This window comes from Taeniopygia guttata, chromosome 1, assembly GCF_048771995.1.
Source record: "Taeniopygia guttata chromosome 1, bTaeGut7.mat, whole genome shotgun sequence".
Classification (NCBI taxonomy): Eukaryota; Metazoa; Chordata; class Aves; order Passeriformes; family Estrildidae; genus Taeniopygia; species Taeniopygia guttata.
In genome coordinates, this window is record NC_133024.1 from 73569546 (window position 1) to 73584867 (window position 15322).

At 35.2% G+C, this 15322-nt stretch overlaps 1 protein-coding gene across 9 annotated transcripts in view; it reads left to right on the forward strand.

The window, feature by feature from the left end:
• The window catches only part of GPC5 (glypican 5), a 578936-nt gene that overhangs the window by 104203 nt on the left and 459411 nt on the right, over positions 1-15322 (forward strand). For all 9 annotated transcript variants that reach the window (XR_012056734.1, XM_072931209.1, XM_072931225.1 and 6 more), the window contains exons 4-5: positions 3584-3717; positions 7777-7902. Coding sequence is in view for 8 of the 9 variants with exons in the window: in XM_072931209.1 (XP_072787310.1) it covers positions 3584-3717; positions 7777-7902 (260 nt within the window). In the remaining variant the exon portion in view is untranslated. The remainder of the gene's footprint in view (positions 1-3583; positions 3718-7776; positions 7903-15322) is intronic.

A 15322-nucleotide genomic window follows, 5' to 3' on the forward strand; every position in this document is an offset into this window, starting at 1 on the left:
TTCCAGTCTCTCAAGACTGGCAGTAATAGCACTGAATGATTTCACAATTGGAGGGTTAATTTTGCAGTGCAAAGACTAAAAATTAGGAAACAATGTAGCTAATGGCTATAGTTGTACTTCATAAAACACAAGAAATACAACTAGGTGATGTTACACTTATCACATATACTTCTTCCTGTAGATATAAAGAAAGCATTTAAAAAATATAAAGCACAAATTATTATGGAAACTGTATTTATTTGGTTTTTAGACTGTCATCAGCCCTGTGCTGGGAAATTAAATACTGGAATGTTTGAGTTACAAATTATTTGGATCACAGACAGAACAGGCACCTGAAGGCAAGACGATAGTACATGATATTTTCATATGCACAAGTTTACGCGGAAACCAGGTGATAATGAATACTGGGCTAGTGAGGGAGGCAAAAGTAAATTTGTCTTGCACTGGAAGTTAATGACATAAAAGTGACAGACACTACTGAGCAGTTTAAAAACCCCAGGCTGGGTTTAGCTGGGTGAGCAATATGAGCATGGTGTACAGACACAGAAAGAATAGCCAACATCATACAAAGCCAGTGATCCCAGAGGTTTAAATATCACAGATATGAGAAAGGTTACAGAGATGCTGACATGACCATTGTAAATGCTGAAGTAGTTCATCCCTCAGAAACTGTGTCTGGGTAAGTGAGTGGCTGCTAAAGAGCTAATTCTGTGCTGCTGCCCTCATTAACAGAACTGAGTTCTCAGCAGTATGATTACTGTCATGTGTATTTTTGTGAGAATAGCAGAGGTGTATGTGGTGCTGTGCAAATGCTTTTTGTTAGAATTTTCAGGATTTTCCAACACTGGGGAAAAAAAAGTTCTTAAAAAGACATTTCAGATAATTACTGTTTCTTAATGCTATTTTTATATATAAAGTTTACCCAAGATTAATTTTTAAGAAATTTTGTATTTGAAACTGTGGTTTGTATTTACATGTATCAGTGAATGCAAATTTCCTATTTCAAATGCATTTCTTGAGACATTGATTCAGAGAATAAAGACTGTACGACAGTGTTTTGAAAGAACTGTTTATGTGCAGCACACATACTACAAGTATCATCCATATTCCAAGGCACTATGACTGTAAAAATTATTGATTTTTTTTATTCATTTTAGTCAGAGCAAAATATAATGAGACTTTACTGTAAATTCAAGAAACATGGATAGTTGTGGATTGTCTTGTTTTCCTAGTGAAGGTTTTTTCAGTTTACTATAGGTGGGGCCATTTTATCTTTTTTTTTCTTTCTCTTTTTTTTTTTTTTTTTTTTTTTTTTTTTTTTTTTTTTATTCCCTGAAGGACTGTTACTCATCTGCTCAGGGGCTGCATTAGCCAGCAGGTCACCTCCACCCTGTTTCTCCTCTCCCCACAGGCTCTCACCCTGCAGTCAGGCTCTGCCAGTACCTGGACAAGTTCAGATGTACAAGGCACCTGAGACCTACAACACGCTACACACCTGACCCAGGCCTGTCATGAGACAGAGCCTCCTTCCCAAACATCTGAATCTGACTCTCACTCTGTTAAACCTTATTTTTATTTTTGGTAAGGCAGACAAGAGCTGAAGAGTGTATGGGAAGCTGGAACTGAGGCAACTCGAACAATCAGCTGCTTTGTCACAGAAGCTGATCATAAGCACAATGCTCCCTGTGTCGCATCAGTCAGCATAAAAGAATATGATAAAAGTGAGACAAATAAAAGTGGAACATTTTGTGTCTCTGGTATATCTCCATTATATTGGCATAGAGAGGCTGATGTGATAAGGTGATGCAGAGGCCAGCACTGAAGGAGCAAATTTGTGTAAGGATGCATGAAGCACCGAAAAGGTGTAGAGACAAGGGGGGGTGGGAAATGAGGAGTCCAGTTAAGCTGGTGGAATATGCTTTAATGTGGGAAATGCTTTACTGGAGAAAATAGAGTGAAGGAGGTTTGAAACTGAATTTGAGGACAAGAAGGAATGTAGTAATATGCTGTCCAGAGAGACACTGTCTCTAAGAAGAAACATTGAGATGAATGCCTCAAGTGATGTTCAAAGTGTAATGCCTTAAAGGACATTAGTCATAAATCCAGAGATAATTGTCTTGCAGGTAAATTCGGGCATGTCATTTGGAGGGGGTCTAAACTATAACTTGCCTGTATTGTGACATGTGAACCACAGCCTAAAAGGACTACTCACTTTCAACTTTACCTCCAATTTCAAACCATAAGGTGAACACTAGTTCTTATGTAGTTCTTATGTGTTCTAATGCTGATTCTTTCTTCTTTTCACTGACCTAAGCAAGTGTGTTCAGTGAATCTTTCGTTATCACGACATACAACATTCATGACAACAAACTCATTAAAATGAAATGTGTTTATTCTCTTTTAAATTTTAAATGTGTTTCTTGACTACCTCTACAGGAGCTCTTAGTTGGAAAGATGGTCCATAAGACTTGCATTTCTCTCTTTAATGTGTGATGACTTGAAAATTAGATTTATTTGCTGTCTCTGTGCCTACATGTGGGAATATAAAATAGGAAACAGTAATCCTTGTTGTGTAGCATACACGCCTTCCTTAACATGGTAGTATTTTGAATGTGTTTCTGCTTCATGATTGGATGTCTGCCTTAGAGGCCACATTGATCTTCTCTCTCCCTTTTTCTCTCTAAAAGTTGACTACCTAATGACTACCAAGTTTTCATAAATCATATACAGTATTAGTTTTTCACCAGTGCCAGCTTACACAAATGCATGCTGTTCAGTCTGCTTAATATATCTTTTCAGATGTAATTACAAACATAGCTATATCTTATTTAATAAATATGTGTATATTTATAATTTTTTTATTCAATGACTAGGAAGAGTAATAAGCTATGAATGTGATGTCCTATGTCATAGGACATACTATGTGATACTATGTTCAGTATCATATTTTAGAAAGAAGAAAATGAGATTTCATGTGAATTTTTATCCATTGACATCTAGATCAGAAAGCTGGACATAAAATTCCTTGATATTTTCAACATCTGTAGTCCAATATCATTAAACTTACATCTTGGGTCATTTCCTTAATGTTTTTCATTGTTATAATGCAAGTTTCCACCATGCTAACTGTCCACTATATATTTGTGTAGCTGGGCTGAACATGCCATAATAATTAATGAACCCTGAAAGAAAGCACAAAGTTCAATGCATATTAAAAATGTGTTTGGGATACATTAAAGAAAAAATGTAAATATGCTGATATTCTCTGAGGATACTGATACAGTCTCCATAAAAATACACTGGGAAAAATGCACCACAATCAATAAAATACATTGTGACTTTCTTACACATTTGGTATCCCTTAAAAAAGGAATGCTTTTACTACTTTTTTTCTACTATAAAATTGATAATTATATGTTTGCTGCATTCATTATGGATACAGTGTTTAACAGGGTGATAATTAATTATGCTTTTCGTAGCTTAGTCTTTCTTTCTTGTTAATATCTAGTGAAACTGCATTGAGAGATACATAACAATTGTGGCTAACGTGTTCTTTCCTTCTTGTGGCTGTTTTTCCTTTCAGGTGAATAAGATATGTGGTCCTCCTGTAAGAAAGCCTAAACATTCTCCAAGTTGCTCCTTTGATCAGAACAAAGATAATCAAGGGTTGAAGATGTTCTCCAGAGGCAGTGAACAAACACTCACCAACAGAAGAAAGTAAGACATTAGTTTCACAGCCAGAAAGAAAGAATAAAGTAGATTATACTCAATGCAATGGCATGCATTACTAGAAAATAAAATCTCCAAAGAATGAAGCATTTTAGCAAAACAGTGTACTCTGTTACATTTTGGAAAGGGTAATTACATGACTAGATTTTGTTTACAGAAGTAATGTACATATGACCAGAGTCATTTAGTGTGATTTAAAGTATTTAGGAGAGTAGATAACATTGATAGAATATGAGTCGTAGCTCTATGTAATTTTTAAAATTACATTTACCTTTACATAGCAGCAGTGATTACTAAATTTGACAAAAGTAACTGTAGCTTTTTACAAAAAACTATTTGTACAAGCTGATAAGACAGAAAAATTAATTACTTTTCTTACATACCTTCCTAGTGTAAAAAAAAAAAAAAGACAACCGCATTTGTGACTAAATCTTGAAAGCCTTGTTTAAGCAAAACCTGCTGATTTTTTTTTTCTCTGGCTCTTTTGCTGGTATATAGTTAACTGAAGTGACTGCAGAGGCTTGGAAATTTAATTTAAACTTGGCTCAGCATTGCAGGGTGAACTTTATGTAACTCTGTGAGGCTGGTGTTTGAGCTGCCATTACAGTCTGTGGAAAGGAGAAGTCATTTTAGCTGTCCACATGTCTGTAATCATCCAGTGCCACTCAGGGATACCCTGGGGTATCCCAGCTGATCTTCTCCTGCCAAGAAGGATACAGGTGTCCCATATCATAGGTGGTGTATCATGGAGTTCAAGCCTGACAGTGTTGAAGAAGTGTTTGGAGCATACTCTCAGGCACTTGGTGAGACTCTTGAGGATGGCCCTGTGCAGGGCTAGGAGTTGGGCTGAAAGATCCTTGTGAGTCCCTTCCAAATCAGCAGATTCTCTGATTCTGTGGTGGCTTCCAGCTTTCTGCAGATATCTTAGGTAGCTGAAGGAATCTCAAAGGCCAGTCTATATTTAAACCAGTTAATCAGGTTTTTAATGACCATAATAGCACTCTAAGGCGTTAGGAATGTTGCAGTTAAGATTGAAGGCTCCATTATGCAAATAAAGTACAAAGTTAAAATCAGAAATTTCATTTCTGTCATAGTGTTTGCTAAAACAGAGACGTTTTCATTGTCCTCTTTTTCCTCTCATTTCACTTTGTAATGGAGAAGGAAACAGAAGTGAGAGAATTGCAGGGAATAATTGCTCACTCTTGATAATTGCTCACTTCTGGAGAAGACAAGGTGCCTCTGAGCTTCAAAGGCAAACCATTCTTCTCAGTGTAAGGACCTCCAGTGGAAAAAAAAAACCCAAAACCCAAAACAATGCAAAATATAAATAGAGGGCTTTGAAAACATTGTGGTTGCAGAAGGGTTTGCAAACCAGAAGTTTACTTCAGCCAGCACAGATGTTTTTCAGGGAATACACATTACACGGGTGCATGTTTCTCAGTTACATGCAAGTTTTTGATATTTTATGATTGCTAACACTCTGCAAACACAATACCATATTCCAAAATCCCACTTAAACCAGGACTGTTCCATGTTTCAAAGCACAGAATGCTGTATTGGCCTCAGGGAGATCGCCTGAGAGACCTACAGGGGCATGAGAGGCATTGGGCAACACAAAGCAACATTGTTTTCCCTTTCCTTCCCTTCCCTTCTCTCTCACCTGTCTGAGATTCTGGACACTCTTCGTGGCATGTAAACTCTGCACCAAAAAGGGGAAGGCAAAGAAAGTTTGAAATCCATTGATACAGATTCCAGTTTAACAACTTGCTGTCTGCTACCATCTGCAGTTTCCACCTCCTGGATCACCTCCTTCCTTATTAGGCACAATCACTTTACATTTCACTCTGTATTCCCATAGCAACTGTAAGAACCTCACATGGAAGTGTGACTTCAGCAAGTGCTTGCAGCCTGCTCTTAAGGAAGTGCTCTTCTCTGACTCCACCTTATTTACCTCCTGTGGTACTTCAGTTTTCCAGCAGAATGTCCAGATGAACGTTTACAATGTACACGTTGGGTTGCTGCTACCTGAACTTCTGAATTATTTTTACCTATTGGACCTAACCTGGTATTTTTTGGTACTATTTGATACAAGAAGGAAAAGCAATTTCTCTGTTTTTTTGATGCCAAAAAATTGCTAGATGAATTTAAAAAAATCTAAGCAAACCCTTCCATAGCAACATACAAACTTGGAAGTATATAATGCTTTTTTCTCCTTACTGCAGACAGCTTCTAGTACAGAGGGTGAAATTGTAAAAGAAAAAAAAAAAGAACATTTCTAAATAAACAGTTAAAAAGTATCTTCAGCTTCCACTGACTGTAATTGCACATTTGTGGTCAGCTGCCTATAATTACATGCTATCTGGTCTAGAGGACGATCATGTGAAAATTGACATTCATACCATTTGCCCTTCTAACTATTTTGGTCAGACATCAACAGGGGCTGAAATCAGTTATTACTTCTCTATTAAATTTATCTTTGCATTTTACTAATAAACCAAATGACCTTTCTGTTAGAATGCAGTTTGTGACAACATATTATGACAGGCATATTTATTTATTTTTATTTCTTCTTCAGAAAAAATTCCAGCTGTTCACTTTGAGAGGACCCTCTAAACACTATTTTTCAGCCAGAGTGTAAACATAAAGCATAGACAAAATCAAAATCAATCCACCCAATGGCATTTGGAGGGAAATTGCAAAGCCACTGTGCACACTGGATTCAATTTTGGGTGTGGAGAAATAAAAGATATGACTATTCATGGCTAGGAGAGTGTGGATGAATCATATTTAAAACCTAATGCACATAGGCAATTATATGTTGCATCGTCAAAATTGACCCTACATGGGATTTTTCAGAGCTGCAGTTTTAGAACTCGTAGGGCACTCACATCACATTTAATAGACACAGTAAATCAAAACCACTGTAGTTTGTGTAAAATATTTGCCCTATTACATGAAATAATGTATGGCTTTTTAAATGATGGACTGTATAAATCACTGATGTTTTATTTGTTTTAATTTGAAGTAAACAATACTGAATAATTAAATTCCCTATAGCATATAGTCCTATGGTGACTAAATATAGGGACATGTATGTACTATTTCTGGCATTTTTTCACAACTCCAGACACTATAAATAGAGTTAACATAAAGTTAACTGGGTTATGGAGCAATGAGTACAAAATTTGGTGTGGCTTTTCTGTGTGCCTGCAGGTCACAGATAACTCAGTAATGTGTCATGTTCCATTTCAGAATGAGTAAGTATTTTAATTTTTCCCAGTAGGAAAGGGTTTCCCAGGAAGAGATTTTCAGTTCATAAACAAACAATTAATATTAAATACCACAATTCTGTTAAGAACATACCAACTAAAAAGTAATTTATTTGTTTTGAATTAAGTACAAACCTTATCATTACCTCTGGGCATTTTTAAAATTATTTAAAATAACAATACATAATTTAGAACTTGCCAGCACAGTGCATTGTAGAACTGATACAATCCTTCAGATGGTTATTTAAATCCTTACTAAATACTGAACACCTACATCTTAAACCCATTTTATCTAAATCTTGAGTTGCTGCATAACTTTAAAAAATATTTTTTGTAGTATTTATAAAGATAGGTAGGGGACTTCTTGTCAGCAATTTTGGAAAACAGGAGATTTATTCATTTGCACCTATTTTTTTGTTTGCTATACTTCTTTTTGGAGCATTTTTTCATCTATTTGTCCAACTATAACATTTCAAACTGCATTACTACAATGCAAGAAAATTTCAGGTTGAAAGAAATAGTTCCTTTTCCAGAGCATATGTAAAGTAGGGGCTTTTTTTTTTTTTTAATTTGACCAGTGGGAGTATCAACTTCATAAACTAATGAAGCGTATCTAAAATAATCAAACTCGTCTATTGACAGATCAATTTAAAATACCACTGGAACCAGTGGAGAGTAATGGAATAAACACATTCCTTAAGTTTTAGAGATGCACAACAGCAAGGCAGCTCAGTGTTGTTGGTTGACACTGACAATTATTTCTGGTGTCCGTGTGCAGGGAGTTTATCAGGCATCTCCGGCCCTACCGAGCCTTTTTCGGCGGCCTGGCGGATCAGCTGTGCGGGAGCGAACTGGTGGCTGCCGATGGGCTCCCCTGCTGGAACGGAGAAGGTGTCCTAAGAAGGTAGCTTTCTGGCTCACTTCTGTCTTTTTTCTGTTGTAAATCAAATTTTGCTAAAACAGCTTCTGTTCAAGTCAAGTGTGGTGTTTCCCTTGTGTCTGTGTCAAGATTAGTTTGAAAAATAAATCAGCGTGGGTTCCCTTCTCTCAGGCTTCACCTGTACTCAGTAAATAAAATCTCCCTGGGTCTCTGTTTAGGAAAAAGGAAAAAAGAGCTCCAATGTTTGTCAGACATTTTTCCTTCAAATTCACAGCACCTAAACATACAAAAAACACATAAAACTGGAAAAGAAGCTGGATTGGCATTTACAAAATAAGTGTTGGGCAAAAAAGAATATGGATTTTTGTTTGAGCTTGGTCTTTATAAAATGCTCCTTTTAATGCAGTATGTGGTAAGAGACTCAAGCTTAAAACCTTCTCTGGCTGTGAAGTATGAAGTAATCTCGTATTATATATCGTTTCCCATGAGAGAACTAAAAGTTAAATGTGAAGATAAAACATTTTAAAAGAGAAACATGTATTTTTTATATATGCAGCAGCTTGGGAGACATCATTCAGCAGCAGTGGCAAAGAAGAGATAATAAACTGCTGAAGTCCTAGATGTGTGTCTCTGGAGTCAGTGCATTACACAGCTGATAACACAGTAGCATTTTTGAATGGCAGAAAGATTTTCAGAGAGCTGATCTCTGAGTTTTTGCTTTATTGCTTTTATCAGCAAAACAAGTATTTCTCTGAGCAGGAAATCTTCCCTTCCTGATGACAGAGACCAAACTACTAAAAAGTTTGTTGCAGTTATTTGTAATAAAAATCATTATGTTAATGTGGTGTGGATTAGTAGGTCGTATCAAAAGTCATATCAAAGAAGGCTGTGAGGAGAGGTAGTAAAGTGTGAGACAGCACATAGAGAGAGCAGTGGGCAATATGCACCTTTAGGAATTTCTAAAAAGTTAGATAGGAGCTGTCATTTATTAATTGATACATGAGGAAACTTAGTGACATCATTTTATCAAACAGCTACAGGCCCACTTTTCTTTATCTTCTTGGGCAGTCCTGTCCTGTGGCAGCACCAAAGTCCAGTGAGAGGTTGTGACTCCCTTGACAGTCTCACTGGCAACCTTTGTCCAAGGATTTCAGCAATCTTCTGAAGATGCTGTGTTCCTTCTTTAGGTAACTGTATTTGAGATTTAATCTCAACTGTACCTCCTTGCTTTTGTTTTTCTGACTATTCCCTGGTTCACTTAAAGTAGTACTACCAAATAGTTCAGTAACGATATAAAGTGAGGGTCTTATAATGACATATTCCCTAAGATCAAGGTTCTTCTGTCATTACTTGTGGCTGCTTATATACTTTCTATTAATAAATTAGATATTTTCAAACCTTTTTACTTTATCATATGATCCTATTATGCTGTATCTATTATGTTATATGATTATACTATTACTTTGTTTTTACTATTATACTGTACTGTTTGATTTTGATTGATTAGACATTAAGGTCCTGATAAAGAAATCAAACGTTCCCTAAATTTTCTAAATTAATTGTAATTTTAAAAGTAATTTAATAGTTATGCTAATATATATATAGGCTATATATATGCTTTTATATATATGTGTATGCATACAATGTATTTAATATTGGATCCACCCAATGATATAATGGGTGACGAAAACACTGTATCTTAAAAGTAAGGAATAACACTTTGTTATTAGTTTAACTTAAAAATTTCCTTAACTAAAATATTTTGTCATTGTATATATATTAATGCATATATATTTATATATTTGGTTAGTAAACATCAGTGTCAGTTTCCTGAAAGAGCTGAGATGTAGATAGTAGAAGTACAGAATAACTAAAACCAGAAGAACAGGAAACCCTGAGTTGCTCTAGATCATTAAATGAAGCTGAGACGTGCAGATTGGATCCTACATCTCAAGACCTCGGACTGTACACTAAATACATTGAGGTACACAATCTCCTGTTTCACTATCTTCATGAAGGCACTCAGATCTGTCCTCTTCCACCCCTTCATTTTGCCTTCTGATTTAGTCAAAATGCCCTTTGTTCAATTGTATTTTTTTATATTTGTTCTTTTGTAATTTAAGCGGAGAAAGCTGTCCTGCACTTTGACCAAGATAAGGGTTTTTTACTGTTAGTATTGTTATTACAGAAGTGATGACCGAGGAAGAAGTGTTTAGTATCTGCTTTTATAATGGCTGGGATGCAGAGCAAGCATTTAAAATATATTCTGCATAAACATTAGCAAGATTTTTCTGGTGACAAGGACAAAAATAAGTAGTTTTATTGTCTAGCATCTACATAAAGAAGGATTTTTAAGAATAGGCAAGGCAGGCACTGAGAAATGATGCAGCAAAAGCTGATTTATCTTAGCGATGTGGAGATAAATTTGATAATTTCTTAAAATCTCCTCTAGCCCTATGATTTGGAAACTAGGATTATCTAAATCCTGTGTTGCTCAACTTCTATTGTCATGATGCCAGGATACTGTGACATTTTAGAAGCAATAATAACTGAGCAGGCATCATTGCTTTTCTCTCTAAATGCTGAAGAATCTGTATACTCACTCTCTTTACTCTTTTTTTTTCTCCCCATATCCTGCCTGCCCACTAATATAATAATCAATAACAATACTGATGAACTCATCAGTGCATCTCACCAGTGCTTCTGGCACTGATGGGGAAAGGTCTACATTGTTCAAATTAGTTAAAGACAAATAGATTTTATCTGTTTTGAGATTATTATTTTCCATCTGTTTTTGCCTTCTGTTTCAAAAACATGGGCCATAAATAGCTGCTGATGACTGATATTTGGCCTTGACATGAGAAAACAATATAATGAACTATGTATTGCTGGTGTATCAGGACCTGAGGAGATTGCTTAGACTACTTGCTGTATCTGTGTTTCAAGCTGCAAGTAGCAAAAAGCCCTGAAGACAGAAGACAGATGAATGAGGAAAAAAAAAATTGCAGTTTTTAATTTTCCTTTTTTGTGCATCTTTCTGAAGGAAGCATTTCAAAGGTTTTAACACTGACAATATTGGATATCAGTTAAGTCTTATAACCTTTGCCTTCTCTAATGCTATCCAAGAGATTACCAAGCCTGGATGGGAAAGGTCAGAAAATGAAAAATGGTATTATTGAAATGAAAGCTTACTTAACAGTTTACATTTCATACAATTCAGCTGTTCCATTTTTGGTGCAAGCTTTCTTTTTTTTTTTTTTTTATTCCAAATCACAATGCAATGGTAATATGGCCCTTGATTCTGTAATTCTAGAAATTGTTTTGGGTCTAGCATTTCACAAAATACAGGCTTACGCTTTCATCAAAACCTCAGACCAGGATTCCCACATTCCTGCATTCATGCCTAGCAGGATCTGTAGTGGCCAGGACTTGCGGGAGGAAGACCACTCTTGTGAGGTCTGTGTCACTGCAGCATGAGGCACAAGACATCTCAGAGGAGTCTTCAGTCCCTCCCTTGTCTTACCCAGTTGTGTGACTGCAGTGGTCTAGCATGAAATTGAAATTCAAACTTCACTTTCAAAGCCATAGCCAAGTGTCATGATGAAGTACCTGGAGTTTAATGTTATAGGATTCATTAAATTCAATGGAAAAAGAGGAATTAAAATTAATAAGTTATGCACTGCCAAAACATACGAGTTTGGAATTTCAGTGGCATCTTAACATTAAAGCTAAAATAATGGGAGCTATGTAAATAGAATGAGATTGTTCCACTTGACAAACATAAAGAGATTTAAATGACATTTATACAGCTTTGGTTGTCCAGAGAGCCTGGCTAGAATGTGAAGAGAGATAAATTAAAAATACACAGAGAAGAGCATAATATATACTGTATATCTTGGGACCAGCAATTTAACTGAAATAAAAATAGATGTGAGTGAAAAAAATAGTAATATTTTGTGTGTTGAAGGATTCAGGAGTAATGGAGATTATTAAAAACAGCTAATCAAGTTTTGAAGGAAGGGTTTCATATAAAGCTCATATCTGAAGTATCCAAATTAAGAGAAATTAAGCAGCATGATTGATTTTAATTGCTGAGCAAATCATTAAAAAGTGATTATAATAAGCATCTCTCATCAAAATAAATGCTTAGCTTTAGCGCAGCTCTTAGGCTGGGGAAATTTTCTCTTTTGGTTCTTAAATATTCTAAAATTACTACAAACCTGTTCCCATTCCTACCCAACAAAAGAAGATAAATGGTTATATAAGGGAAATTAATAAATTGATTTCAATTTCCTTCTATTTGGACTAATCATCACTTTTTAAAACAAGGAAAAATGTGAACTGCTGTCTAAGACACCACTTAACACCTATGCAAAAGATGTGCCTGAGCAACTTAAAATGTAGGAACAGCCCATTATGGCTCTTACTGCTTTGCCCAATAAGCTGCAGCCAACAGGGACCGGCGACAGATCATAGAGGAAAAACAACTGTAAGCTTGTACTTCCTCAAAATATGCAAATTTTTGCAAATGCCTGACCCTGAACTGTGAACATTCAATCTTCCCATGAACTCAAAAATCTTCACACTACTAGCTTTCACAACAAGAGAACTAGAAGTTTTCAGATGCCAAAGAACTGAGTGAGTTTGAGAGGCACTTATGATACATATTTGTCAACATAGAAAAGACATGAACTGGCATAAGATCCCTTTGTTTATAATAATTTTGGGGCTTATTCTCTATTTTGTTGTGAGTTATAACAGTAAAAGTCATTCCTGCTTTAATATTGGTAATATCTATTCTCGGTATATGCTTATATAGATCTCATGTCGCTTCAGGATGGAATGGATTTAATTACATAAAATCAGCAAAGTATGTATTGCAGTTGATAACCTCAAAATAAATAATCTACTTTTCCTTTGTTTGCTTGAGCAAATATATCATTTTCTGTAGTGTTTGCCCTGGAATCATTGCACTTGTTTGTCGTGCACAGCAAAGCCTCTAACAGAAGGGTTCTGACAGTGGAGTGGGTGAATTAGTTTCTATTAGGTTGGTAATAATTTACAAATTCTATTGACTTTTAAAATTAAAAACACGATTAGCACCATGTTAAATAAACTGTAGCATTTTTAAAGTCACAGAAGACTATTCAAAGGTAGGCATGAGAAAGAACAGTAACAAAGAATATTCCAAGTTTTAATTATTTCATCATCATACCTTCACTTTGGAAGATTTTGGCTTTTCATTTTACACGATCATAAAAAAATAGGAAGCACAATTAGTGATCTGATGACTCTTAAAGGTTTTCCAGGTGAATTCTACCTTACTGCACTTTATAACATGAAAGAATGGAGGCAATAAAAATAAAAATCTATTGTCTCCTTTTTGTATAGGGGTTAATATTAAAACCAAGGAAAACTCATGCAGGAGACTTTGATGCATCATTCAAAAATAAACCTTGCATAGAATAAATAACTATGAATCATAGTAGATTATACTAGACAGAAAGTTTGTGCCTCATTGAAGTTCTTATAAAAGAAATATCTTCTTACTGAATTCAACTTAGATATACAGGGTCTCTTTCAAATAGTAAGTTTAGTGATATTTTACAGTTTCACACACTGATACTCTGAAACATTTTATATTTCTAAACCCGAGTTATTTATCACCTTTAGCCATGGCAATTTGATACAGTACCCTCAATGAGTTATTTAAACAATATTTTGAGTTGTGAAATATTGTCTATGGGGTCTTCTTTTAATGTAATGTCCACAGCAGTTTTCTATAAACTCTGCAACTTTACCAGTTCAGAGAGGAGACTTCAGTGTAATAATGTTCAGCACTGCAGCTTTTACAGATGTTCCTTTCAACCTTCATATTATTATGTAACCTCTGCTGAAGACTTTTTCTCTTAACATCTATAGGTCAGATTTTCATTGAGCATCCTGCACTGACTGTGAGTGTGCTTTTGAAACTGAGATTGTGCTGAGGGTTTTGCTTTTTACATTTTTATAGATGACATAGATACTCAAGCAGGGTGCCTTTAAAGATCTGGAAATTGGTTGGGAGACTTATGTGAAAACCACAAATTTTTCCTATGAGTCTATTTGTGAAACTTTGCAGAAGGTTTTTCTTTATATAAGAAAAATTTGCATTTTTTAATCCTATTCTGATGAATATTCTATAGATTTTTATGTGTACAGATTGGTATTTTTGCTGTAATTTATACAATACAGATGATAAAAAAAATTGTATTCATATAGTTTTATTAATGCATTCAAAACTTAGTTCATTCATTATTTTTTCTAGAAAGAAATATTATTCTTTGCAGTTTTATGAAGTATTTCCTGCAGCTTTTGTAGTCAAAATAATCATTAGATCCTCTCTAATGAAGTAAAACTAATCTGCCATTTAGAACAGTTAGTCTATGAGCATGTACTTCAAAATATCATTTCGTCCTTCTTAATAAAAGTTATGGTTTCTTACCTTCTTTAGCAGCTCAGCTTCTACTTGTATTCCTTTAGAATTATATTACTGGAAGCACAGATTGTCTTATATTCATTAAAATTACTATTTTGTTCTGTTTCCATTGTAACACTGCATTTCTAGGCTCAAAGGTTTTTAGCACTAGTCTACATATGGGCTCTCAGGAAAATTAAGCTGCTCTAATGAAGACTGTGAATTTAGAAATCAGTGATGTTAGCTAATTTTTTTTTATCAGTTCATTGAATAACAAAAACTGAAGCTACTTTAATTCAGAAGAAATTTTAATTTTTAAAGTGTAGTATCCCACACAGAAATTTAAGGAGGCAACCCAGTTAATGCCTACCTGCTATGAGTGCTTCTGTGACAACTCTCTCTGAAAAAAGACTGAAGAAAAACCCAGTGAAAAGGACATAGGTACACCCATGTATGCCATGCTGCAGCCTTACTATGATCCAGTCAAGCACTAATGTGAATAGTCACATCCTAATCTGAAAGGTTTTCATGTTATGGTAGCACCTAAGATGTCAGAAGTTATTATAACAGATCAAAGCAGCTGAACTAAATTGTTACATTCGTGCAACAGGAGACTGCAGATTCTTCCTAAAAATGCGCTTTTATACCTATGAGAGAGAAAAAGGAAATAAGAAGCATAAAAGCCAGTTCAGTCTCACAATGAGTTGTCTTTCTTTCAGAATAAACAAGATATCTTTGCTACCACCAAGACCTTCCTTCAAACTGCTGGGAATCTTTATGCATATTTGAGAAAATCTCTTGGATGGAGGGGTTGCATTCTAGTCTACTTCTGGGTAATAAGATGTAGCCTCTCTTCCTCAGTCTGAGGAGTGAATCTTTCTCATGTTAAACACATTTATGTCTTATGTTAATAAGAGCTTGCCATGTTAAAACTCATGTTATTCTTGATTTTACATAATCCAGGTATTTGTGTGAAAACTGCATGTC